The 27,028-nt window shown below is 36.5% G+C and overlaps 1 protein-coding gene across 8 annotated transcripts in view; it reads right to left on the bottom strand.

Annotated features, from left to right (window-relative positions):
- Positions 1–27,028, bottom strand: part of BICD1 (BICD cargo adaptor 1) — a 310,361-nt gene that overhangs the window by 186,270 nt on the left and 97,063 nt on the right. For all 8 annotated transcript variants that reach the window (XM_081058306.1, XM_081058305.1, XM_081058308.1 and 5 more), the window contains exon 3: positions 1,589–1,741. In XM_081058306.1, coding sequence (XP_080914432.1) covers positions 1,589–1,741 — 153 coding nt within the window. The remainder of the gene's footprint in view (positions 1–1,588; positions 1,742–27,028) is intronic.

Here is a 27,028-nt window from a genome sequence, read left to right as displayed (position 1 = left end):
TCAGCCAGACTGATGGTACAAACTCCCACAGAAACAGCATTTGGGTTAATGAATGCTAACAGGGTACATTGGCAGTCTGTCAAGAATACCTAATACTGGCCTAAATTAACCTCCTGAGTAAATTGGTCTACCACATGCAGTGATGGGAGACTCTACAGCGAGGCTGTCTGGTTACACTCCTGTTTGTGCAGAGAGCAGTGAGGGTTTTCAGGAATTGGGAGTAATGACCACTTCAAATAATTGCACTTCAAGTAAATTTGCTTCAAGTCCTCTACATTCTTCATCAGTAACCAAAACAACAAACCACAGAAAAATATCCTTCTTATTTTAAGAAGTTTCTGGGAAGCATTTTTTTAAAAGTATTTTTCTAATTTTCTACACTATGAGCTCACTGACAATGAGTCAAATCAAAAGCTTGAATGCCAATGGTACTGAGAGCCCTCAGCACACAGTGAATCAGTGCTTAGCGGGGAGGGAATGAGGTAAAAACACATGGCGATATCCTGGTAAACCTTTCAATGGACTGAAACCACTCCCTGCACTCTTTAGAAGACAACTTATTCCCCTTACACGCCAAAGATGAGGGCAAGTGGCAGTGATCAGAAATCAGATTTCAATTGTATCAATACCTGGATTTTTTTTTTTCCTTCTGGATTTTTTCCTTTCCTTTCTTCACCCTTATATCTATCAAAACCAATGATACTTTTGTACAGAGATACCAACTTGGGAAGGGAGTAGAAGCATACATAGAGGCTGGTCTCTAAGTTTACTGAGGCCAAGTATCCTGCCCTATGAATATAGTGTGTTGAGAGGCTATAATAACGTTTAGACCAGAATAGACGTTGTGGTTGAGGAAGCACCTTGAAAAGACCTCGAACATCCAAATCAGCTGTGCTAACTACTTGGTAGAATTGTATTCAAAAATTCATCTAAAATTACAGATTCAAGAATGCTATAACTAATAATTATAACAAACCACAATGCAAACCAATCAGGAAAATTAAGCAATTAAACTAAGTCTCACTAACAAAAACAAAAAAAAACCCTTTAAATGTACACATCTTTTTAGTCAGGTTACAGCTGAGGAAAGAAATCAGGCATTTTCTTTTTCTTATAATTTTGCTCTTATTGATTTATATTTCATAATTGCTTTCCATGCAAGATATAAAAGCAATTCTGAGAGAGAGAGAGAGAGAGAGAGAGAGAGAGAGAGAGAGAGAGAGAGAGAGAAGTGATTGCAAGGAGACCTTAATCTTGTAGTACAAAACAAGCTTATAAATCCAGGCATTTCATAAGTTGTCAGGTTGATTACAAAACATTTGACCTATTTCTGAAATAAATTAACACAGGGCTAAAGTATAAACTAAAATTCTTCTTAGTCAATGAAGCTTTATTGTAAATTATACTACTTCTAGGTTTGCCTTCTAAATCTTAGCTGAAATAGGAGGGGTGGGAAATTCCAGCACACAAATATTATAGAGAGATTAAGGCAAATTTTGACATTTTTTTCTGAGAAGAGAAGATTTAGCCTTAGTGGTCAGAAGATGTGGTCCATCTGGAGTATAACCAAAAACTTCTGAAACCTTACCTGGTTCTGCTTTAACGTAGACACAAGTTTCTGCAACGTGATATTTTCTTCTTCCAGCTCTGTATAGTCCTGAAGGAGGCGGGCTTCTCGGAATTTATATTCTCGTATTTCATCCTTCATCCGTATTCTCTGTAGCTCCACCATCTCATTGTTCTGTGACAATAAAATCAACAGTCAATACAAAACTGTCATTTATTTATTTGTTTTTTAATTAATTTATTTTTTTTAAAGAGGGCACAGCTCACAGTGGCCCATGCAGGGATTGAACTGGCAACCTTGGTGTCATCAGCACCGCGCTCTAACCAACTGAGCTAACTGGCCACCCCAATACAAAACTTTCTTGTTCTAGGTTTTACGAAGTGAAGATTAAAGTCTGCGTAGTAAAAAATACAGTCAAGCACACTTAATGATGGGGATATGTTTGGGACACTTGATGCATTCTGAGACATGCATCATTAGGCGATTTCATCATTGTGAGAACATCATAAAGTGCACTTACACAAACCTAGATGGAATAGCCTACTACACACCTAGGCTAGATGGTACAGCCTATCCCTCGTAGGCTGCAAGCCTGTACAGCATGTTACTGTACAAAACACAATAAGATTAAATCAAGCACATGAGAAAATGATACAATCAAGAGACACAGTAAATGTAAGATGAATGAGGCTGCTGCTGGCTTAACATAGCATGCTGTGTTACAGCAAACTTTTCTTACAAGTAGAAACAGTACACTCTAAAGTAACAATAAAAGTATAGTAAATGCATAAATTAGTAACATACTCATTTATTACCAAGTATTACGTACTGTACATAATTGGATGTGCTACACTTCATATAACTGGAAGTGCAGTAGGTTTATTTACACCAGCATTACCGCAAACACATGAGTAACGTGTTGTCCTACTGCATTAGGAGAACTATGACATCACTAGGACATCAGAGGTGATAGGAATTTTTCAGCTCGATTATAATCTTATGGGACCACCATTGTACATGCGGTCCATCATTGACAGAAATGTCATTATGAAGCATATGACTGACTGCACCATAATTTCGAAGCAATGATGATATTTCAAAATACCTGCAAAAACTGTGAGGTGGTATGAAAATACTGATCACAAAGTAACAGGTGCTGCTAATACTACCGAGGTTTGTTGTCTACATTCAAATGGGAAAAAAAATGCGAAATTTCAGTCTGAGTTTAGTGAAAATAGAGATGTAATCATTTTTCCCATCCAAGTATACAGACCTCCTGAATTCTATCCATAAGACTCCCAGGACCCAGGTTGGGAAACTCGTCTGATTCTACTTGTCCCTTAGGTCTCAGTTCAACTGTCATCTCCTCAGAGAGGTCTGCCCCCAACAGCTACTAATATAAGGCAGCTTCCTTTGCCCTTCACTCTCCACCCCCCTATATGCTTTATTTTATAGATCAGCATCTAGCATAGAGTAGGTACTCAAATAATTGTTGAAGGAATAGCACTAATCGTTACTTGAAATTGATTATTTACTTATCTTTTATACTTTTTACATCTATTAAATTTCCTTTTTTATCTGAATATAATGAACATTTTCTGTATTGTTCATTGATATGTCCCTAACTCCTGGCACATTGTAGGCCCTTATAACCATGGAATGAATAATAAAACAATAATACAAATGATTAAACACAAATTATAAGAAGAATACTATTGCATGGATGGTGGCTTTTTGGCTTGCATTATTTTGGAGTGGGCAACAAAAGGAGAATAACACACTTTGGAAAAAAAATATGCCTAATCTGTGAAATACCTAGACATCATAAGTCTTCTTCACTACACAGTCCAGTGACTTGGGGGCAGAAACATTACTTTATTTCCTGCTTCTTGCACAATACTTTAAACATATGTGCTCCAAAAAGTATAAAATAAAAAATAGTAGAGTTTGGCTATAAAGTGAAATTACAATATTTCATTAAATTCTTTTATTTTGTAGAAACATGAAACCATGATATTTTTTACTTCTTGAAAGATCTACTATTATATTAATTGAGTGATATATATGTACATATATATTTAGTTTTCCTTATTTATATATATAAAAATATGATAAAGCCTGATAAATTGGATCCCAGTAATATATATATAAATTAGAAAGAAAATGTTAAGATACAAGAGATTCTGTAAAATGTATATACATTGTAAAACACATAATAACCAGAAACCTAGCTCATCTATATTGAGAGTTAACCATGAAATCTTATGCAGTAAAGACAGTAAATAAGACAGTAAATAAGATAAACTTTAAGAGCACAGCAAAGCTCATGAGAATCACTAACAACTCATAGAAAAACTAATGAAAACTCCTGATGCTAATTAAGGAGAAGCCTGGCTGGGAAACTGGTTAAGTTGAAAGACTTGCTAACAATGAAACAGACATGACCCAGAAGAAGAAAACTGGTCTATTCATTTTGCTAGAAATCCTTGTTTTGAATTGCCAAAGATTAAATTCTATGGGCAATATTCTTTGCTTCCACAATAAAACTAAAAGATTGCTGCTGTTGTTTTTTGCACCACTCATCATGCATTTATCTTCTACGATTTGTTTTCTTCCTGGGGTAAGATGGTGCTGAGCTCTACTAAAAACAACATTTTCCATCAAAAATAAAGAGAGTGGGCTTTATTTTCCATCAAAAATAAAGAGTGGGCTGGCCCGGTGGCTCAGGCGGTTGGAGCTCCAAGCTCCTAATTCCCAAGGCTGCCGGTTCGATTCCCACATGGGCCAGTGGGCTCTCAACCACAAGGTGGCCAGTTCAACTCCTCAAGTCCCACAAGGGATGGTGGGCAGCGCCCCCTGCAACTAAAGACTGAACACAGCACCTTGAGCTGAGCAGCCGCTGAGCTCCTGGGTGGCTCAGTTGGTTGGAGTGCGTCCTCTCAACCACAAGGTTGCCGGTTCGACTCCTGCAAGGGATGATGGGCTGCGCCCCCTGCAACTAGAAAACGGCAACTGGACCTGGCGCTGAGCTGCGCCCTCCACAACTAAGACTGAAAGGACAACAACTTGAAGCTGAACGGCACCATCCACAACTAAGATTGAAAGGACAACAACTTGACTTGGAAAAAAGTCCTGGAAATACGCACTGTTCCCCAATAAAGTCCTGGAAAAGAAAAAAAAAGAACAAGATTTCCTTAATTAAAAAAAAAAAAAAGAATAATGAGAGTGAGAAAAATAAAGCATGAGAGAAAGGGGAGAAAATAGTGCAAACAGAGACCACCTTTGACTTTTACCTCCAGAGACCTGAGCCCCAGCTCCTCCTCGGGACAAGGGATTAACCTGAAATGTGTGGGATAAATTATCCTCATGATATGCACTACACCTGAGTATAGCAGCATTCTTCAAATTTTATTTTAAGTAACACTAACAGGATTTCTTCCTGTATGAATAATAATGTCCCTCTACCACTGTCAAGGAGAAAATATAAACATGAACACTTTCTAACACACAGAGTAATGTATAAAAAATAATGCCTTCCAGTTATAGGGCTCTTAGTCCTTTATAAATTATATTCATTGTTGCATTAGATCTTAATAATAGCTTGTGTGAGGTAGGTGACAGACCCGTCAGTTTATTTATCTATAAAATGTGGAGCTTAATACTTAATATTATATGGTCACTGTGAGGATTTCATGATATAACATGGGGAAATGAGAAGGGATGCCAGACACACATAATTTATCCTAACACAACAGAACAAGTGCAGTTAAAAAGGCTCATCCAAAAGGCTGAGGAATCAATACTCCGGGTGAGTCAGGGAGAGCTTTATAAAGGTTGTTACATTTGAGCAGAACCTTGAAGGACAAACAGAATTAACTAAATGGATCACGGGGAGGACAAGACGCTCCAGCCAGAGGTCAACTGCTGAACAAAAGCAGAGTCATATTTGTGTTGAGGGCAATGCTAAAATACCCAGAGTAACATACTCATAACATAGTAACATACTCATTTATTATCAAGTCTTATGTACTTAGGCTAACCACAAAGCTAGAGCACAGATAGAGGGAGAGAAGAAGAGAGAAGTTCAGAAAAATCTAGAAAATTGCTCATTTTCAGCGTATGTCTAAGGTTGGTGTTACTTCATACAATAAATGTTAAATTACAAACTAGTGTTGTTAACCTGTGAAGACAGTGAGAAGAACCAAACTGTTTTCAATGCTTAGAACCTTTAAAGTTCTTAACTCAGCTGTAGTTGAGCGGTCTGATGCGGTTGTAACAAAGTGACTTAAGACAGAATTTTGCAGGAAATTCTGTGAAACAAAGGGATTAGGGGAACCAGAAAAGTCTTTTAAGCAAAGCAGCCATGTGATCAGAAGTATGCTTTGGCAAGTGACTGCTGAGAGCAGGTGGGGGGACTACAGGAAAGCCACAAGGAATAAGCCAAGCAGCTGCTCCAAGGGCCAAACGTGAAAGAAGGTGATAAGGAATGTTGAGGAACACCTCAGAATGAACAGGACTTGGTCGCGGATTAATGTGATAATAAAGGAAAACAGAAAGAAGAAAAAGAGTAGAGTGCAAAAACAATGGCCTAAATAAGAGTAAAAGTACCTGAACAGATTTGTAAGGAAAAAACAATTTACAACGAAGTGAAAGTGAGAGCTGATTATGTGTCTTACAAACAATTATAAGTAGTATTAATTTGGAGAGTCAAACTAGGAATTTCTGAATCTGTGAGTGGATAAAGGAAGACAGCTAGTTGCTCTTCTCCAAGTGAAGGATGTTGGAGAGGTGAAAGGATGGGGAATGAAGTACTGGCTTTCTCACTTCCTTCCCACAGAGTTGCCACTGTCAGAGAGTTCTGGCAGTTCAAGACCATAACACTTAGGTTCCTTTATTTGGCCCAAAATTACCTCTCCTCTTGTTGAAGAGAGGAGTGGACAATAATCCTCCTCGCCCTCACCCCTTACCAGAAATTCTCTGCACTGGGGCTAAGAATATTTGACCTTCTGTAGTTAAGCAACCTGATGGACAGAGAGATATTCTTCCAAATCCACAATAAGGCAAGACCTATGGCTCTATCAGGCAGTACTACGGGTGTCACAAGTCTTTAGGAGAACTATCAATGAAGAAAACCAGCTATTCAGAGCACCACAGAGTCAGGATCTCCAAAAGCAATCCAGACGTAATACCTGGCCAATGGATAGGAAAAACAAATAGGGCAAATTCCAAGTGTGGCTTAAAACACACATGCTGCGCAAGAAAAAGGAAACATAAAGAGATTTTCTGTGGCTGGCAAAGAGTAACAAAGGAGGAGAGAATTATGACTTCAGGACAGCGTTTTCCATAGTGAGATCTGCAGCAGGCTCGTTCTGTGCATGGTTACTAAAAGTAACTCAAACATAAGTTTGGGAAATATTAGGTTAAATAAAGTTATACACTTTTTTGTTGTTATTGTTCTCAGAGCCCTTAATACGCTAGTGCACACTGAGACTATAAAAGAGCAAGACGTGGTATGCAGTGTGTGCTCCATTTATTTGACCACAAGACTTGCCTTTTTAAAGGAGCCTTTGAACAATTCACAGACCAAATTCCTGGAAAATGTTACTCTGAGACAATAGAAAATGACAGTATCCGTACAGCTGGGTGGGGTAAACCACCAAGCTTCTTACAGCCCAACGCCCAACTCCGTATGGCTTCCAACTGCTGAGGGCTGAATGGACCATCAGATTTAAATAATGACATAAAATTAAAGCAGAGGAGTGGATAGATATTTTAAAAGGGTGAGACAAGATGATCAGGTCACGATCTGCAATGAGTGAGTGACTATACAACAGTAATAAAGTTATAATGAAACCAAAATTCCGTAATTCTCACTCTGAGGTATATGCAAATCTTGCTCTGAAGAAAGTGGCACCATGAAGGGTTAACTATCCTCGACTAAATTTGAAGCAATACAGGCATCTTTCCCATGGGATATCTGCCTCCATTAGAAGTCAAGGAATAGCCCATTTCACAAGCAGTTCACATTTCAATGCTTCATTTCAAACACTTATCATAAGCAAAATCTTAACAGCCACACAAAAAAATCTGCCCTTTTATTGTAAACATTAAAAATAAATGGCACAAAATAAATAATATATGACTAAATTTCTTATACCCTGATTTATATTTTTTCCTTCTTTTACACATATAAAAGGACATTAAAAGAATACAGATATTATTCTAAGTAAAAGAAAAAACACACACAATGTGAGATATAGATAACGTATTACAGAATTGTACACCTGAAATCTATGTAACTTTACTAATAATTGTCGCCCCAATAAACTTTAATTTAAAAAAAGCGCTTAATAAACATTTACACTGCATCTTAGTTGGGTGGAACATGTATTTTTACAGGAAAGCTTTCTGTGTAAGATTTTTTTAAATCAACTTTCTTAAGATATAATTCACATACCTATAGTTCATCCATTAAAGGGTACAAAACTCAATGTTTTTTAATAGTCACAGAGTTGTGACCATCAGCATAATTAATTTCAGAACATCTTTATCACCTCGAAAATAAATTTTGTACCTTTTAGCTATTGTCCTCCTCCCGATCCCCCTAACACCCCACCCCAGCCCTAGTCAGCCACTAATCTACTTTCTACTTGCCTATATTGGACTTTTCACATAAATGGAATCATATAATATGTGGTCTTTTGAGGCTGTAATATTTTATACAGTTTGGTTACTGCTGATAAAATATCTTTGTTTTTCGAAGTCTATGGACAGCTTTACTGCAGCATGAAATATATTCACACTATATCAGCAAAGTATTGCATTGTGCTGGCATTCATCCAGCATATATCAGATCCAGTAATCGCGATACTATGTTTCACAAGGTAGCATGATCATTTACAGTTCACTCAATGGGCTGTGAGTTATATTTTATCAATAAAAATGTGACTTTTTGACCTGGGTATTGTAACCTGAATACACTGATTTGTTTTGGAGTGAGCTTTTGCAGACAAAAAACTACTGGAATGTTTCTTTTTTCTATCATCAACCTTGAAGTCAGGCAACCAAGATCATTTCCCAAAATAGCCTAGTTACTTCTTGCTTGATTTTTCAACTTGCTTGATTTCTTTTTTTTAATTTCTCTCTTTTTAGATTGAAGACGCAAAACACCATAATGAATGACAGTTTTCTTTTCTCACTGTATCTCCTTATAACTATGAATATATATGCTTCCCTGATTACACAATTACTGTAATAATTTATTAAACGGAAAAGGGAAATTTAAGTAATACATTAAATAGATGTGAAATCTAGATTGTGCAATAAACATGAAGGCTGGGTTCACAAATTTTACAGAAATTGTTTGATCGTAGCAAATATCCTTTCACTTCAGCTTCACAGACTTTACTATGACCTTGCTACAAAGAATGATCTAACTCAAGAGATAGATAGCATCAATAGTCTCAAACTCATTGATTATGGTAAGTAATAAAATTCTAAAAGCTCCCATCACCAGGATATTACCCTATATATAGATTTTTATTGAGAAGAGACACCATAAATGGAAAAAAGTGAACAAAAATGGAATTAATGATATTCATTAAAGTGATTTTTTTAGAAATGGAAGTAAACATTGAAATAAAGAAAAAATAGAGGAATGAGAAAGGAGAGGGGATTGAAGATAAAAAGCAAGATGAGTATTATCGGGATGAAAAAGTTTAACAGAAAGGGGAGTATTAATATAATTTATAACTTGATTTAAAAGGCACAAGTTAACCCCTCAAGAGACTGAAGGTTATTAGAGACACCATTTTTGTTTATGCTTTAGTTATGTGTGTATAGCAGAGGTTGATTGGTCATTCATCCATATATTTCCTGAAGCTTTTACGGGATATCTGGCCGGTCTGAACTAGCTGTTTATTTTTGTTGCTATAAAACACTTGTATTATTCAGGAAATAAAGTTTAGTACAAACATTGGTAGTAAAGGAGAAAGCTTAAAATAATAGTTAATATAGTTACTCAAATGAAGTCTTCAATACATGGAAGAGTATCAAAAAATAATACCTTCAGAGAAGAAACTGGTTTATAAAGAGGTGGGTGATAGAATAAAAATAGTTTTGGACATATACCTGAATTCAAATACTGGCTTACACCAAAAAAATTTCTGGGACTTTCAGTTTTCTTACATCTAAAAGCAGAAAAGTAACTTTTCTTCACAACTCCAGAGTTGTCAGAAATAAATGAGAAAGTATTTGTAAACTGTAATGAGCTATCATACATCTTTATTAATAGGTAGTTTTTAAAAAGTCAGTTAAAAGCTTTTGTAGGACTGTGTTGGAGATCCTTTAGAGAACGTTTTTTATCATTAACCATTTGAAGATTCTTTGAAAAAGCCATTCAATACGTAGATATGATTCCAACTCATTCCATGAATAATTTAAGATGAGGAAATACTAATGCCAGACCCAGAAATTATAAAAATATATACAGTGAGTAAAAATCTCACTCCCATCTTGCCTCACATCACTCTAGTTTCCACCCCGAATCCCCAACCCATTTTTCTTAGTATCTTATGTATACTTCCAGATTCCTTTGTATCTTGCACACTTGTATTTTGAACACTTATTGCCTATTAAATAAGTTTTATAGGTAAAAGCTCTTATTGTTGAAGCAAAGCAATACCTGTTACCCTGATTGTTACAGTGTTTCCAGAATCATTTCCCTGTGAAGGCTTTTAATATTCTGGGAATGTGAGTACATAGGCTAACTCATATAGGAATCTAGTTGTGTATGTGCTTATTAAAATATGTTACAAACTCTGAAGTATTGATGTGTCTTAAATTAACTGGCATTCCAATTTTCAACAATTATATTAAAAGTCTACGAAATTGAAAGATGTATCTTTCAAATAATTATTAAAGGTAATCAATTTTTTACTTCTTACGATCCACATTAAAGTTTCCAAAAGAACTCTCCTTACTAAGATCTTCCTGGTATCAGCTTTTCCTTTTGCTTTGAAAGAAGTATGAACTGAACTTTGGAATCACCTAAAGAAAGGAATTTTGGTATGAAAGGAGTAGAAAATTAGGGGAAGGCCTAGGAGTGAAATTTAAAAGTTACAAGGTCCAGGTGAGAGGAAAATAGTATTAGCAAAGGATATGGACTATTGTGTAAGGTTCGGGTAACTTGCAGTTTTATGCTCATCTCCAGGGACCCTGGACATCTGTGACCAACCCTGGGCCAGGACAAGAATGGAATGGACTAACTAGTGACTTATGTGCTGTTTAAAGCCTGAAACTCCCTTGACACACTCTACTAGTTTGTCTGTATTATTTATAAAAAATGTATAGGTTGAGGTACTTGGCTTCACAGATTATACTGTCTAATTTCAGCTATATGAGCAGAGGGTATAAAAGACTTTTTTGTAAACTTGAGACTTGGTTTCCCTGAAAATAGGGATCTTGTGTGTATCTGAACACACATCATATCCAGTGAAATTAAGAAAAGGCTCTAAAGCAGCATCAGGAAGACTCAAACCTTTGTCTGTCTGCCTGTGTTTTGTCTCTCCTGCAGTACCACATCCTTTAATTTATCAAAGCTGAGGGGGAGCAGAATACACCACCCCGGAATGTGCCCTTTTGGCATGTCGATTATTTCAAGCTGAAGACAATCAGGGCCCAGCAGACTCAGGAAGAGTCCCCGTTAACTGCCTAAAATAATTTAGGTAGATGAACTGTGCCAGGATGAGAGCTATTACCAGAGAATTTTTATGTAAGAAAGACTTATCTGTGTGACATGGCAAACATCTGTTTACCAAACACTTGTTCTTCTCCACTTCATGTGAATTACCTTCCTCGCTTTAAAGTCCCAGACCCCTACCCTCTCATTCTTAGCTCAGGATGGTACACAAGTCTCAATTACCTGACTTCCAGGGCGTCTCATATTTTTATGGGGCTGCCATATGTATAAAATTTGTCTTCCTGTTTATCTGTCTTATGTGAATTTAATTATTAGATCAGTCTAGAACCTAGAAGGAAAGAAGGGTAGTGTTCTGCCCCTATACAGTCTTACATGACTATACGCTTTGGAATCTTGTGAGTCCCTTCAACGATCTGACCTTGTGTAATTGCAAGTTCAGTAAAAGCAAACAAAAACAGAAATTGAGGCTAGGGAAGTGGATTGCAATCATTATGAATTCCAGCAACCATCCTGTAAGACACTACACAGAAGAGATGGTACAGCCTTACATATGTATGTATATATAAATATATTCAATAACATTTTTCCATCTTGTCAGGTGAAAGTAAATAGATTTTAAGTCTCTGGTTTTCTCTTTCTTTTATATGAAAACAACTACTTCATTGTCATTACTTATTTTACAATCACTCAAAGTGATCTTTTTCTTTTTTTTTTAATTTATTAGTTTAAGGTGTACAAGACAAGGTAATACTTAGAGAAGCTGTGGTACATTTATACAATGGAGAATTACGCAGCCATAAAGAAGAAAGAAATCTTATCATTTGCAACAACATGGATGGATCTAGAGAACATTATGTTAAGTGAAATGAGTCAGAAAGAGAAAGACAAGTACCATATGATCTCACTTATATGCAGAATCTAAAGAAAAGAATATGTGAATGAACTAATCAGAAACAGTTTTGGGAACACAAAGAAAGTGATCTTTTTCAATCAATGACAGTACTATTGAAGTTGGAAACCTTGATTATTTAATGTTTTAATAAAAGTCATTTTAATCACATGCATATGACTTATCAGCCACAGGAAAGGACATTCTCAACAAGAGAACGTTATGACTCAACCATATATTAACTATTATGTATTAGCAGTTGGTATTAAACATATGGTGTAAGTAGTTAAATAAAAAGAACTTGCACAATATATTTTATTACAATAATGAGTAAACTGAGGCCAAGAGAGATGAAAGAAATTGGCGTAGTTCACAGAGGTAGGAAATGATAGCTCTAAGTTTTGTGATGACATTATTGAGATGATAATCTGGGGATCCAGTCCCCCAGATGCCTAAGTCTGAGCTACTATCATTAGGACACCCTGACTTAGAAACTCAGGCAGAAAGCCAAAGAAAGCAGACTGAAAGGAAAAATACATATGAGGAGAAAATGAAGATAATTCCTCAGTTTCAGAGGCTCCAAAAAATGGAGGAGGCTATGAAAGCAGAGAACTAAGGGGTCACAGCCTAAAGCTCTGAGTACAGTTTTTTGGGCTCAAAGGAAGGACATTAATTCAGAGGGAAAATAGAGTGTTGGGAGATGAGACCGTGCTTTAACCCCACAGAGTACTCAGAGCTCCACATAGGAACTCAAAGGATGGCTCCCTTCCCCCAGCCCTGGGAAAGGATTTTGGAAAGCGTGAGTGTCTTCTTTTGGCACCTGATGGTGAGGGGCTCATACAGTCAGAGTGGCACTGTGAGAGAGCATGATGGCTTCCGGCTGGTGGGCGACTGGTGTCTGTGTTGTTCCCGAAGACCCCACTGACCACACTTCACACATAGGGTCCCTCTCAGTTTGCAGAGAATAGGAGTTTTTGTACTAAACAAAGTCTAATAAGAAGGCCTTTCATAGACACACAAAGACCAGTGATGTATTTTTCCCTGCTCTGAATTTCAATTAGTATCTTAGGCAACAAAATGACTATTTGCGAAGTGTCTGCATATAGTCTGTGGGCCAAGGCCAAAGAAATATCATAAAATGTATATTAAGAATCACTACTAGCCAAATGAATTCTCAGTGTGTGTGTGGGGGAGGGGGGGATTTTTCATAAAATTATTTTGTTGGAGTTTTATATCTTTAAACACCTTGTCATAGTTATGCCTAAAAACACCTGAAAATTATCTTTCTGCTTTACCTGTTTAACATTCAGTGAGTTAAATAGTGAGAGACAATTTGTTCCCATCCACCATTTAACTAATCAAAATATACGTGAGACATCTTTGATTCTTTGGTTGTACTTCACTTATTTATTAATTTCACTTCTCTCAAACTTGTATATTTTCAGTAACGCTCACATTCTCTAGACACAACTAGACTGACAGATTTTTGAAATAAGAATTTTTCAGTAAGCCAGAGCTGCTTCTTGTAAAGAAACGTCCATAACACAAATATAGTATCAGTTACATTCAGATACTGCAGATACGTATTGTTTTATTACTGTTATTTTATTTCCATCCATATATTAAAATGTTTTATTCATCACTATTGTGATCTCTTTCATTAATGAATTGAGGATATAAATCTAAATAATGATATTTTAGATTACAATTGTAAATTAACAAATGACTGGCTTACAACAAGTTAATTTTAAGTAAACATAAAATTAAATAGTATTTTTAAAAAATCAAAGCAAAGACTTTTAGCATATATTCCTAATACGTTACTGACCAGTGTCTCAGCCATAAGAATTATGGTAATATCAGAAGTCAAGTTCAAAGTGTCACAAACCCACATAATTTAAAATTTCATCTATGAAACTGTTAGAAATACTAATGACGCACTAAATATTTACCTATCATTGATAAAATATTTCTCTATCATTTTTTTTCTTTCTGGATAAAATCAATTTAGAAAGCTCTAAGTTTAGACTAATAAAAATGCTTTTTTGATTATGGAGAATGACCTGTTAAATTACATCTTACAGTTAGTTCCTATATAGTACCTCGGTCTGAAGTGGAATATGCTCTAAGTTTTCACAGTCTAAGAAAATACTTTACATTAAAAATAAAAACTCCTACTCCCACAGTCTGGGAGGATAGCATTCATATTTATTATATTCCTTTTAAAGAAATCGCTGCAACATTTACTTTGAGTCCAAAATATTATGTATTCATAAACCTATTTCCAAGATTGCATTCTAAACAAATCTGCTCTTCTAATATGATGTTCAATATTAATATATACTACTATTTAAATCTAATAACATATTAATTCTAGGGGAAAAGGCGTACATAATGACGACTCAAAGTTGTGAGCATGCTATTGATCACAGAGGTTCTCCAAGTGTGGTCTTGGAACCAGCAGCGTCAACAGCACATGGAAACTTGTTAACAATGCAAATTCTCAAGCCCCACCCCAGACCTACTGAATCAGGAACTCCAGCCGTCTGTTTTAACCAGCTCTTCTGATGCACACTACATTTGACAACCACTCGTCCAAAGAAGAAAATTCAACTTGTAACAGTGTAAGTTCATCCATATATAGTTGTTCATAGTCAGTTGGTCTCTTAGCTATTCAATTGCATCAACCATCATTGCTGGACAACTGTAATTGTCCAGCACTTACAAATAAATAAGTGGGACAGACAAACAATGGAACAAAATAGAGAGCACAGACACACTCACATTTGTATTAAAACTTAATAAACAACAGAGCTATAATTGCAGATTAGTGAGGAACAGATAGGCTAGAAGAAAATATATGAGAATCTATTTATCACTCTGCAGCAGAATTTCTCAAATAAGAAACCAAAGTGGCTTACCGTAGAGGAAAAGATTGATACCTTTAACTACATGAAAATTCAATACTTCTGTTCATCCAAATATCGTTAACAATGAAGCAAATGAAAAAGTAAGCCTTTAACTAGGAATAGATATTTCTTACACGTATTGACAAAGACTTGTATTTAGTACTTATTCATTCCACAATTATTCACTGAGTGTTTATGTGCCAGGCACTATTCTAAGTACCAGGGACGTAAACAATAACAAACAAAGGAGATCCCTGCTCTCTTAACTTACATGCCTGCATACAATAGACTTAATAAGTAAGTTACACAGTTTATTTAAATTATAGGTAAATTATATTCATGTATCTATACAGAGACCCAGAGGAACAAAGTTGGGAAGATTGGGGACAAGGAAGTCTGGAGAAGAGGTGTATGGATACTTTCATGGTAGTGATCATGGAGTAGGAAGATCTTTGTATTGAATATTAATACTTTTCAGAGAACGTCTACCCAGGAAGAAACACTAAACAACCTGGTAAACAGAATGACTTAGACAGTTGACATCTGCCAGCCTCTGTCACCAGCCACTCTTGTGCTGACACAGTGGAACCATGCACATGCTAGGGGGCTCCTGTCTGAACATAATAGGATTCAAGTCTCAAGGCCGGGATTCTTGGGGCAGAGCTCTAACTTCCACAAAGTGATTAAGGTATTATTCATTAACTTCTTGCTTATTCTAAATTCTATCTTATTTGTCCTTATCTTGGATTTTGGACAGCTGAGGGTCCCAAAATATCTTTTAGTGATGTGGTTCAATTGCTGTTCTGGCAGGTGACATGAAGGAGCTCTGAAGAGTCGGGTCATAGTTAATGAAGAAATGAAATTTTAGAATGTGGCCCTATTATCACCACACTAGATAGTCACTATGGTGAAAAGAAAATCATCTGTTATAAAATTGACAATTACCAGTAAAATTATAAATCTTTGAAAAATATTTCAGGAGTGTTTCTCAGACAAGAAAATCCTCCAGTAGATACAATGTACTTCTTTGATGAAATGACTCCCGTCCCTGTGTCCCCACCACCACTGCAGGGTTCTATTAAAATAAATTGTTTATGTATACATAGATAGAATTATAGGACCTTGGAGGGGAAATGACTGACTGCACAGAAATAACCTAAATAGAAATAGTCTCTGTGCTTAGATGAGGAAATCTGTATATATTATCGTTAAAAGTTTAAACCAATTTGTGAAAAGTAATGGAAGATTGTAATAGGCTATGGCTATAAGAATGGATACACAGCAAAATGGAGAGAGATGACACACTTATTCACTATCCTCCTAACAAGCTATGAGGTATGTTTTGGGGCAGGTAACAAATGTACACTCTCTATACTTCAGAATGCCATTCTCCATTCTAATTCACTGGAGCAGGAAGGGATGATGGAAGAGTCTGTTCCTGAAGCAAAGTGCTGTCCGAGACTGAAAATTTGCCAGGCAGAGCCTCTTCCAAATTGAGTCAGAGCCCTGTAATTCAATCAACAACAGAACCAACTACATGAACCTAAATGTCTTCATTTATAGTTGCCCTATTTTTTTTCTTTTAACCAAGACAGTTGCATGAGAACTTCTGCTTTTAGCCATGATCAAGTAACAAAGAAAGAACATAAACTTTCATGGTAAACAATTAGAAAACTAGACAAAGTATATGAAACAGCTGTTTTCAGACATTAAACAACAGGCCTGTAGGTCTGTGAACTCTAGAAGGGAAACAGATGAGGTTAGAGTTATGAACACACCAACTTTCTGCCTGGAGGCAATTCATGGGCTGCAGGTGTGGGGAGGGAACCCCAGAGGCCCAGTTGAGGTGAGGAGATGGAGTGCAGAGCTCAGGAAGTGGAAGTGGCTGGAAGTTGCCGGGTAGAATTCTGAAAAGGAGAGAGCTACATAGAAAAAGACCTCCAGAAATCTGCATAAGAGTTACCTTGAGTCCTTCCTGTATACGAGGCTGCACATGCCTATTCTATGAAAAACATCATGTAAAACACTGGAATCACAAAGAAATAATGGACAAGGGCACTTCCAGGGCTAAAACATAATGAAGAATTTCACATTGGTAATGACTTATTTCCTTTTTCCCTCTTGATTATATCTACCAGTCTTTCACAATTTTATAATTCTTTTTAATTTCTGAATAAATTTTTTACTATAACAAAAATTAGAACTTTATCAATTCTGTATATATTTGATTTTTTTATGGAGAAGGTATTGTAGACATATAACCATTCACTCCTTTTATTAGTTCAACAAATATTCAGTGAATTTCATACAATATGCAAGACATTGTGAAAGACAATGTCAAGAGAATGAGAAGACAAGCCACAGTCTGGGAGAACAAGACACAGCTGATAAAGAACTCAACTCATCCTCATAATTATTTCTGGGAGATTCCCCTAGCTGTCCTTACGGGCTCAGAAACATGTCCTGTCAAGGAATTAGCCATTTCCTTCCTCTCCTGCTCTGGCCCCTTCTGGCAATGTCCACTCCTTGGCCTCCGCTGCCTCCCAACTGGTAGGTACTAAGGGGCCTGACTAAAGCCTCTGATGATCCTGATGGCCCTTCCTGCCATATCCCACAAGGCCGTGCTGCCTGGTGATGCTGGGTACACCTGTGCCAGTACTACTTAGTGGTTGAAACTCTTTCCTCTTTCAGGAAACACCACAGAAGTAGTAGAATGCCCTCAGTACAAAATGGCTCAAAATGCAAAGCCTCACTTGATTCCAAGAAAACATAAAGACCTTGGTTTTCCTTCCCTTTAGTATAACCCTTTTCCACTTGGTTTTATAGCAATGCTGCTTGTGTCATGGTGGCTGACAAGACTTTCACTTAATGAGTCACCATCCCCATACCCTCTCTCTACAACAATTATGTATACTCCTATTCCACACATACACAAATGGCCTTGAGAATTCACAAAGATCTGAGCAGGAGAACCTATCCGAGTGGAAAACACTTAACCAGAATTGCCCTCTGACAATGGATACATTTGTGGATCAAGGGAAGAAAACAAGAACAGGAAGGGGTAAAATATAGAATTATATGATTATTACTACTTACACTCTGTGCCATCTAGTAAATATCTTTGTAGAAGTTTTGGATGAGTTCCTTAGCACAGGGCCTGCCACATTAGTATTCAATAAATATTTGTTTAATTAATCCATGAGATAGAAGAAACAATCCCATGGAAACCATGTGCTTGTGCCTCCCTAGGTAATAAAGTCCCCATTCACAGCCATCATTCTCCTACAATAGCACTCACTTACTTTTGCATTACACATTCCCCAGCCCAGCCAGGAAATCAGGATATTTTGAGTCAGAGGTCTAGTTGCCTAAAAGGTTATTTTGATAGAGATAGAAATTTAGATAAGGGAAGATATTCCAGGGAAACCTCCAGGTACTCAAGCAGTGTAAGTTTTATTTAAGACCCTCAGGCAAAAGCCCAGTAATTGCATGTGCTTTCCTCGGTGACGAAAAGCAGATACTGTTGGCCCACACAAGTTGTCCTGGGCATCCTAAGGAGCGTAGACAGAAATTTAGTCTAGAAACTCACCAGCAGCATTTAGAGGGAACAGGAGACAAGTGACATGATAGAGAGCAATGTTTTCAACTTATGGCCTGTGACCCAGCAATGGTTTGTGAAATCAATTTAGAGAGTTGATTCCAGCATTTTTTTTTTAAAAGAAAGAAATAATACAAGTAGAATAGGGTAAAGTAGGATAGAACAGAAGAGATATCAGCGTGCACTGAGGAAAGTAACAGTAAGCACTATTTCAGGAAATTTGGCTTTGGAAATGTGTATAATACTCATATGCTTATTTACTCCTGTACACAAATGTGTACACACTCATATGCATGTGATTGCTGAGTAGCAATGTAAAATGTATTGCTTACTGTGGGCTGTGTATGAAATGTTTGAAAGGCACCACTGTAGAGAAAGCAGCCAAAGATAATGGCCATGAACTGGAGAGCGCACATCCACCTAGAGTGGCAGCTGCCACTCAGCTCCAAACGGCTCTTGCTGTAGCTTATGATTTCCAGGAGAAGCCAGAAATCTGCTTCTTTGAAATGCTATGATTTTGAAATGTTGGCAACTAACTCAACTAAACAAAACAAAAAAGAAGTGCAGCACACGTATGTGTGTTGAAGACAGCCTATAGACAACCGGTTTGGGTTCTCCATCCTAGGGTAATATTCTTATAAACCTACTCCGCAGTAAGATATGTTATGGGTCACTCTCTTGATCACAAATATTTACTGCCCCTCCCTATAAGCCCCTTCCTTGTAGAAGATTAGTCAATGCTTCACTGCCAAAAGTCTTGGACATATAATTTGCGTTGACACATGGATGGAGTGAAAGTAAAGTGGCTGCCACCGCTGAGCAAAACCTTGAAGAGCTTCTGTATAATCCATCACACTGTCACCTCTCTTCTCTCTGCCTAAAGACCAGCAACACCCCACATAGGGGCTGTCCCTTCAGCCAAGTACAAGAGTGGTGGCAATGTGGAACAGAGACACTGACCATCAGAAATAGATGTGTAGCAAGAGCAAGAATTAAACCTTGTTGTTTTAAGCTACTGAGATTCTCAAGATGTGTGTCACTGGAGGATAACTTAGCCTCAAGTCACCAATACAATGATTTTCATAGATATTTTGTAATCAACCTTATTATATAATGTTTCCAATGATCCTTATGATAGGGTAGGTAGACAGAAATGAGCAAGAGAAGGAGAGACCTAGTCCTGTTACAAACCCTTTGCTATAGCTCCCACTTGGGTCAAGACCCCTTGTGGGCTCACTTAGGGTACCAATGCCTTAGCCCAGCAAGATTCCAGGCTTACACATCCCCCTAAATCAAAGGGATGTGTTATTAGAAGCCAAAAAAGGGAGGAACACATCATGCTTATCAGAGTATACATCCTTCTTATCAGGACCATTTTAGTGAGCTTCTCAAACAAATCCTAAAAAAAAAAAAGAAAAGAAAAGAAAATTAACAGAAGCCTTGAGAACCAAAAGGGAGGACTGGGCACCTCTGCAGGAGAGGAAGTGATAAAAAGAAGGCAGAGAGGAAGGCAATTCTACCCATAGAAATAAAAGCCTTCATACAATGTAAGGAGATACCTTTCTCCCTCTTGGAATTGGTCTGCTCCACATCTTGGAATGTATCTGCTTTTACTAATAAACTTCTTACTACCCTATACCTGCACAAAATGCTGTCTCTCAACTGAATTCTTTCCCTCGAGAAGACAAAGAGCCGAGGAACATTATCACAACCTGGTAACATCTTTCATTAATAAATATATTGCTTTAAAAAAATAGCATATCAAATGACAAATAGGCATATTAAAAGGTCCTCAATTTTATTAGTCATCAGGAAGATGTACATTAAAACCATGGTGCAATACCACTATGCACTTATCAGAGCAACTAAAGTGAAAAAAGGGAAAATACCAAATATTGGTGAAACAAACTCTCACATATTGGGCATGTACAACCACTTTGGAAAATTGTTTGGCTGTCTCTGTTAAAGATGAACAGGCCTAGCCTGCAGCAATTCTACTCGTAGGCATGTAACTAACAGAAATGCATATATACATGTCCCAAAATACATGAACGAGAATGTGCATAACAGCTCTATTTCTAACAGCCAAATATCTCAAACAATTTCAATGTAAACTGACAATAGAATGGAAAAACAAAGTGTGATATATTCATACAATGAAATATAATGTATGTATATATGCATACATATATGTATCACTGATATATATGTGTATATATGTATATATATATCAAACATATATTATATATCAATGAGATGTAATAAACTCCATCTACATGCAACCCACCTGAGTAAACTGCGCAAACATGAGGTTCTATGGGATAACTTTACTAATTTACTCATTTTATTGTGGGTGGACATTTTATTGTTTTCATTTTTCTCTATTACAAACAATGTCTCCGGACTCAAAAGTACAAAGTTTTCTAGGGTACATACCTAAGACTAGAAACACTACAATCTTAGGAACTACAGATCTTTAGCTTTACTAGGTAAGGCCAAACAGTTTTTCAAGGTGGTTGTACCAAATTACATGCCCACTCTTAACGTTTGAGAGCTCCTGTTGACCCCCATCTTCACTAACATTTGGTAATATCCATACTTTTTTTATGCCCAGGCAGTCTTTGAAGAGATATAGGGATTCAACAAAATGTTACACAAATTTGTATGATCACTGTATCTATAGTGAGTAATAAGTCAACATATTTCATATTCCAGAAAAAACAAAATAATTCTGTGTATACATAATTATATAATTTCTACTTCCCTAACAAAGTATCTGATCTTTTCTCCATAGTTTTGAAATTTCTGGAAAACTTGCATTTTTTAAGCATCTTGCATTTCTAAGCATAGTGATGCTTAGAAAACAATTTATACCATTAAAAAAAATTTTAAATGCTTATTTGTGCTTGGTGCTGAACTGCAAAGTAATTAGATGCCTGCATTTTGTTAATATTATTCAGGAAAATCAAACAAACATTCAATGAGAATCTGTTAGTGCCAGTGTTTCTTATTTTATGTAATCCTCATAACTTCCTTTTTACAAATAAGAAACAAAAAATAAGAGAAGCCTTTAATCCACAATGACAGAACCAATTGGTGGCTGGGTCAGAATGCAAACCCAGATCTGTCTGACTGGAAAATAACTTTATCTTCATTAACCATCACTGCCTCTTTTTACAAGTTTCCTTCTAATCTATTGTTTTTTCAGTTTTTCAAAATAAAGGTAGTTTGTCTCAATTTTCACTCATCATTTGGCAAAAGGGAAATCTTACTGTGTTTAAAATCTGAAGCCCAGAGAAACTGAGTAAATCCCAACTCTACCAACTGGGAGCACACATCATGGAGAAGTCTGGTCACAAACATTGACAAGATGCAGCTATTGGGACTAAGAACTGAAACCTCTGGCGTCAACATGACTCAGTTGTCTGTTCCAGGGAAGGTTTTGCCCACGGCAGATAAGATTGTAAACACATAATTCAATTCACTGTTTGCTTTAGGAAAATCAATTGATCTCAGATAACAAACTGCTCACTTGGGTGAAAGGCTCACATACCAAACAGCGATATGCTTACCAGGTCTCCAGTAGTCACTTTGATCTTTAAACAGAGCTCTTGGATTCCCAGCAAACAAGTATAAAAGGAAACAGAGAGTCATACAATTCTAGTTATCGGATTTAAATAAAAATATCATTAGATGGTCAAGAGAAATACATTTCTTCACTATCATTTTTATCCCTACTGTACAGATGAAGAAACTGAGGCTTAGAAAGATTATGCGATTTAGATAAGACTGAGCGTAGTGGTGAGGTCAGAATTTAAACTCAACTCTCATCTGATTTCTGAGTCCATAGTTTTAAATATCACATCATACTGCTGATTAGAGTGTACAGCTTTCTAGCACTTATGTCAAGGGAAGGATGTAATTTAAGAAAAATTGGAGGAGTTGGCAGATTGCATGTTACTTGGGTTATGGCCCTTGAATATCTGTCAACTAGGTTTTTGACAGGAATAGAACAACAAGTAGGCAATTGAAGGTAACCCTCTCTGATGACAGTCTCTGATGAGTATTCTGTGCTGCAGATTGAAGGGAGGTGCATGTGCTTTGGGTACCAGGCAAGCAGATGGCAAGGCTGATATTCCATTTGAAATGATGAAAAAGCCTGCTGTGATTTGATTGGCTATAGGGGTCATCTTATTTGCATAAGGGCAATAAGCACAGAGGGACACAGAATCAAATGGTCCTTAAGAAGGACTGTGTCATACTGAACGCTTATTAGCAGATCAAAAATTAGACTGGAAAATTCTACAAGTAGGTACAAAAATTACAAAATATAAATTGTCCTTATTAATGAATTAATTTATTCATTACGCATTCCACAAATTAGTGAAAGTGCAAATTTCTCCTTTATCCATTTTTTTTTTCTGAGTACCTATTATATGCCAAGATCTGTTCTAGGATATACTGATGAACAAACTAAACCATGTCCCCACACCTAAATGACCTTATAAATTAATACCAAAATGCCATGACTCACCTACTAAATAAATAACCTGAAAGAGTTATAAAGCTTAATAGCTGCCAAGCCTCAGTGAAATGGGAATTCTTTGCTATTACTAATGGGAGCATAAATTGCTTTAATACTCTAGAAAAACAACACAGCTATATGTAGATCTTTTTAAGAAGACTTGTGCCATTTGATCCAGTAATTCTACATCTGGAATACTATCCTTAAGAAGTAATTCTAAATGGACTTTTAAAATATATGTGTACAGCAATGAAATAATACAATAGCTAACACGGATTCAGTGATAATGTGCCAGATGTGTTCTTCCACGTGTGTCACATGAGGGTTCACTTCACCCTTACAACAGCCCAGGAAATAGGTATTGCTATTATTTCCACTTAATAGATAACATATTGAGGCCCAGAGAGGATAATTCACATGCTTAATTTGTGCATAACCAGTGTTAATCCCTGGCAAATATGGAGATCAATACACTTGTAAAATCTGCACTTGGCTCTAAAAATGAAATCCAAAGCCTCTAACTTCAATTATTTGCAAAATGTTAAGTAATAAACTTGTAAAGGATTTTACCTACATAACACAATTTTTCTTTTGTGCATCGGCTTTATCCAACATGAAATCTTATATTGCTAGGCTGCAATAAAATTTCGTGGCAGTCCAGTTTAAAAAACAAAACAAAACAAAAAAAGATTAAGATGCCCAGGTCCGATCTACCCAAGAATAACAACTGTTTCTAGTCTGTAATTTGGTGGAATGTGTCGGGGAAAGTCTGTTTCCAAAAGCAGTTGCATAATCCATAAGCCTGCCCTCATTTCAGAATGATGTACAACTCACAGACTGTTAATTGAGAACTGATCAATTTCAGAACCACCTGAAATATCTGTTACATTAAAAAAAACAAAAAACATGGCATTAAGTGTTTAATAACTCTTCTCTGAGGCTGGAGAGCCAATAGGTGCCCAACAAGATGTTTCCCAGAGGGCATGAATCAGGTTATGTACGTAGAGAATGTTAAGCAGGTATTTTCTGCTTTAATTCAGTCCACTATGCTGACAGTAAAACAGCCCAGGTGGAGAGAAGCACCTTCCAGTACTAGAATTCATTATATATTCATTTTATCCCCCTGAACAGTCTAATAAAGGCAGACATTGCCTTAAACATGCTGGTATTTCCAGTAGTGTTTGGCACAGCATTTGCACAGAGTTCCGTGTTTCCCCGAAAATAAGACCTAGCCCGACAATCTTTTAGAGCAAAAATTAATGTAAGATCCAGTCTTCTTTTTCTATAAGACTGGGTCTATAATATAATGTAATGTAATGTAATGTAATGTAATGTAATATAATACTGGGTCTTATATTAATTTTTGCTCCAAAAGACGCATTAGAGCTGATTGTCCGGCTAGGTCTTATTTTCGGGGAAACATGGTAGGTGCTTAACAGAATGGTCATTCCTGAAGGAGAAATTTTGCAGCGAATTAAAATATAACACAGAATTTCCATTTCTCTTTGCCACACAGAGTCTGAAAATTGTGGTTACAAATGACTATCTGCACATACACATTGAAAGCATTTGCCAGTTCAACAGTGCTTGTCTCACTCTGAAGATTACTGGTGGATTGGCCCATTACAATAAGAGTTAGGCAATAATACTGTCTGACCTTGGAGTGACTCATTGCCCTTCTCTGCTGACTGGCCTCAGCAGAAAAGGTGATGCAAAATAAATGAATGGGCGAGTACACAGAAGTAAAATGGGCATCTCCAACTCTACCTTTCTGAACCCTGTTCCTTTTAAACATATCTTCTCTCACTCTGTTCTAATGGCAAGGGTCTGAAATAAATTAAGATATAACAAAGAAGTGAATACTAACCAAAGCTACATATTTATTATCTTTTATTCTTTCTTTCTTGATAGTGTAGAACATGCATTTCCAATAGGGGGTGGTATAACCCCTGTGATAGGCTGAATAACGGTCCCCCAAAACATTCAGTTTCTAGTACCTGGAACCTGTGAATAACCTTCTATGGTAACAGACTCTGCAGATACGATTAAGGATTTCGAGATGTAGAGATTACCCTGGATTATCTGGAGAGACCCGAAGTATAATCACAGTGTCCTTACAGGAGGGAGGCAGAAGATTTGACACAGAAAAAGATGGCAGTGCAATACTGAAACAACTATGCTGTTGGCTTTGAAAGATGGAGGAAGGGGCCGTGAAGGCAAGAAATGCAGTTCTAGAAGCTGGAAAGGGGTGAAAGCCAGAAGAGGAAACACATACTGCTCTAGCACCTCCAGAGAGAGTAGGGCTCTGCCAACACCTTGATCTTAGCCCAGTAATCTGCTCATTTCTGGCCTCCAGAATTGTAAGAGAATAAATCTGTGTTGTTTTAAGCCACCAGGTTTGAAGCCTATTGTTATAGCAGCCATAGAAAATTAATACAGCTCCCAAGGGGTAGAAGATTGGTTCTTGGACAAGAGAAAAAAATCTTAGATGTTACTTACAATGGTTTGTGATCCTCCCAAGGTCAACCCTATCCCACAAAATCTTGTTCCTCAGTATTTAATTTTGTGGCAATTAGAAAAATATGTCTAAAAAAGCTCCTTAAGGAGACAATAAGGAAATAAAAGGTTGTAAAACATTTCATTGGCAAGCCCTGCAATGACAAAATTGATTCAAACAATGATGCAAGACTTTTATTACTCTCAAGACCCAGTTACATTATAATTAATAGTTGGGGGCAAGACAGGTGTTATCCTGACAGCTTCTTTTATATCCTTCATTCTAACAATGAATTTTTCACCATTCAGATAAAATTTGTTGGCCACTTCTTTATACAGGCAGCCAAATCCTACCTCATTGTTTAAAAACAATTATAGGACTATATTGTGCACCAAAGCTCATTAGGAAATTCATTTTAATATTCTAGATCTCTTTAATGTAATGCAGGCAGTGAGGTTTTTGTATACTTGGATAGATTCAGAAGAGATGTTGAGTTACAATTCTGCTTTTTGAAAAATTGTTTTAGTGAAAACAAAACGGTACCTAAATGTAAGTATTTTTTATATTATTGAAGAATTGATGAAGATTACTATTTCTAAATCTAAGTATTTTTAATGTTATAGAAAAAATGATGATGAGGAAGGTAATTAAGAAGGTAATATATAGCCTTTCTTGTCGGATGCATAGTATTCTACTTGAATTCAAATTAAAAGTTAAAATTTGGGTCTATTAATTGATTTAGTAATATAATTGGTCTACAATAGTTATTTTTTAAAATATCTTTGTTGATTAAGCATTAAAAAGTATAATTTAAGACATATATCAAAATTTATTATATCACTAAACTCACTCATTAATGTGCTCTTTCTGCTTTGCTCAATTATAAGTTTCCTGTAACCTTCAAAAAATTAAGTTCTGAGTTGATTGAGGTATCCTTGATTGTTAGATTAAGCTATAAATTCCCTTAGGAAAATTAAATGCCTGAACAGAATTTTAATCAGGTTAGACCTGCCAACCAGGATGTTCTTTGGAAATAGAGGTCAAGATGTAAAAAAAAAGATTAAAATTGTCCACTAAGCATTCCAGCTGAAATGCTGATTGTGCATTACTATTCCTTCTACCCAGCCTGCACAGGGAGCAAAACCTGAGCTTGGGGTGGAAGAAAAAGTTTGAAACTGAATCGAGCTATTTTTAGTCCAAGAATCAATATGTACAAAATGGATTGTGCACAGGTCTTTATTCTTATATTCCAAGACATAGAAAACTGGTGTTTGATCCTATTCACAAGATGGAAAAGGGGAGGGAAGGAAAGGAGAGGGAGAGAAAAGAAATCCATATATAGA

Source organism: Rhinolophus hipposideros (genome assembly GCF_964194185.1).
Source record: "Rhinolophus hipposideros genome assembly, chromosome: 9".
In the NCBI taxonomy this organism is placed as follows: Eukaryota; Metazoa; Chordata; class Mammalia; order Chiroptera; family Rhinolophidae; genus Rhinolophus; species Rhinolophus hipposideros.
Note: the sequence above shows the minus strand (reverse complement) of the source record. Positions and strands in the feature narration are given on the sequence as shown.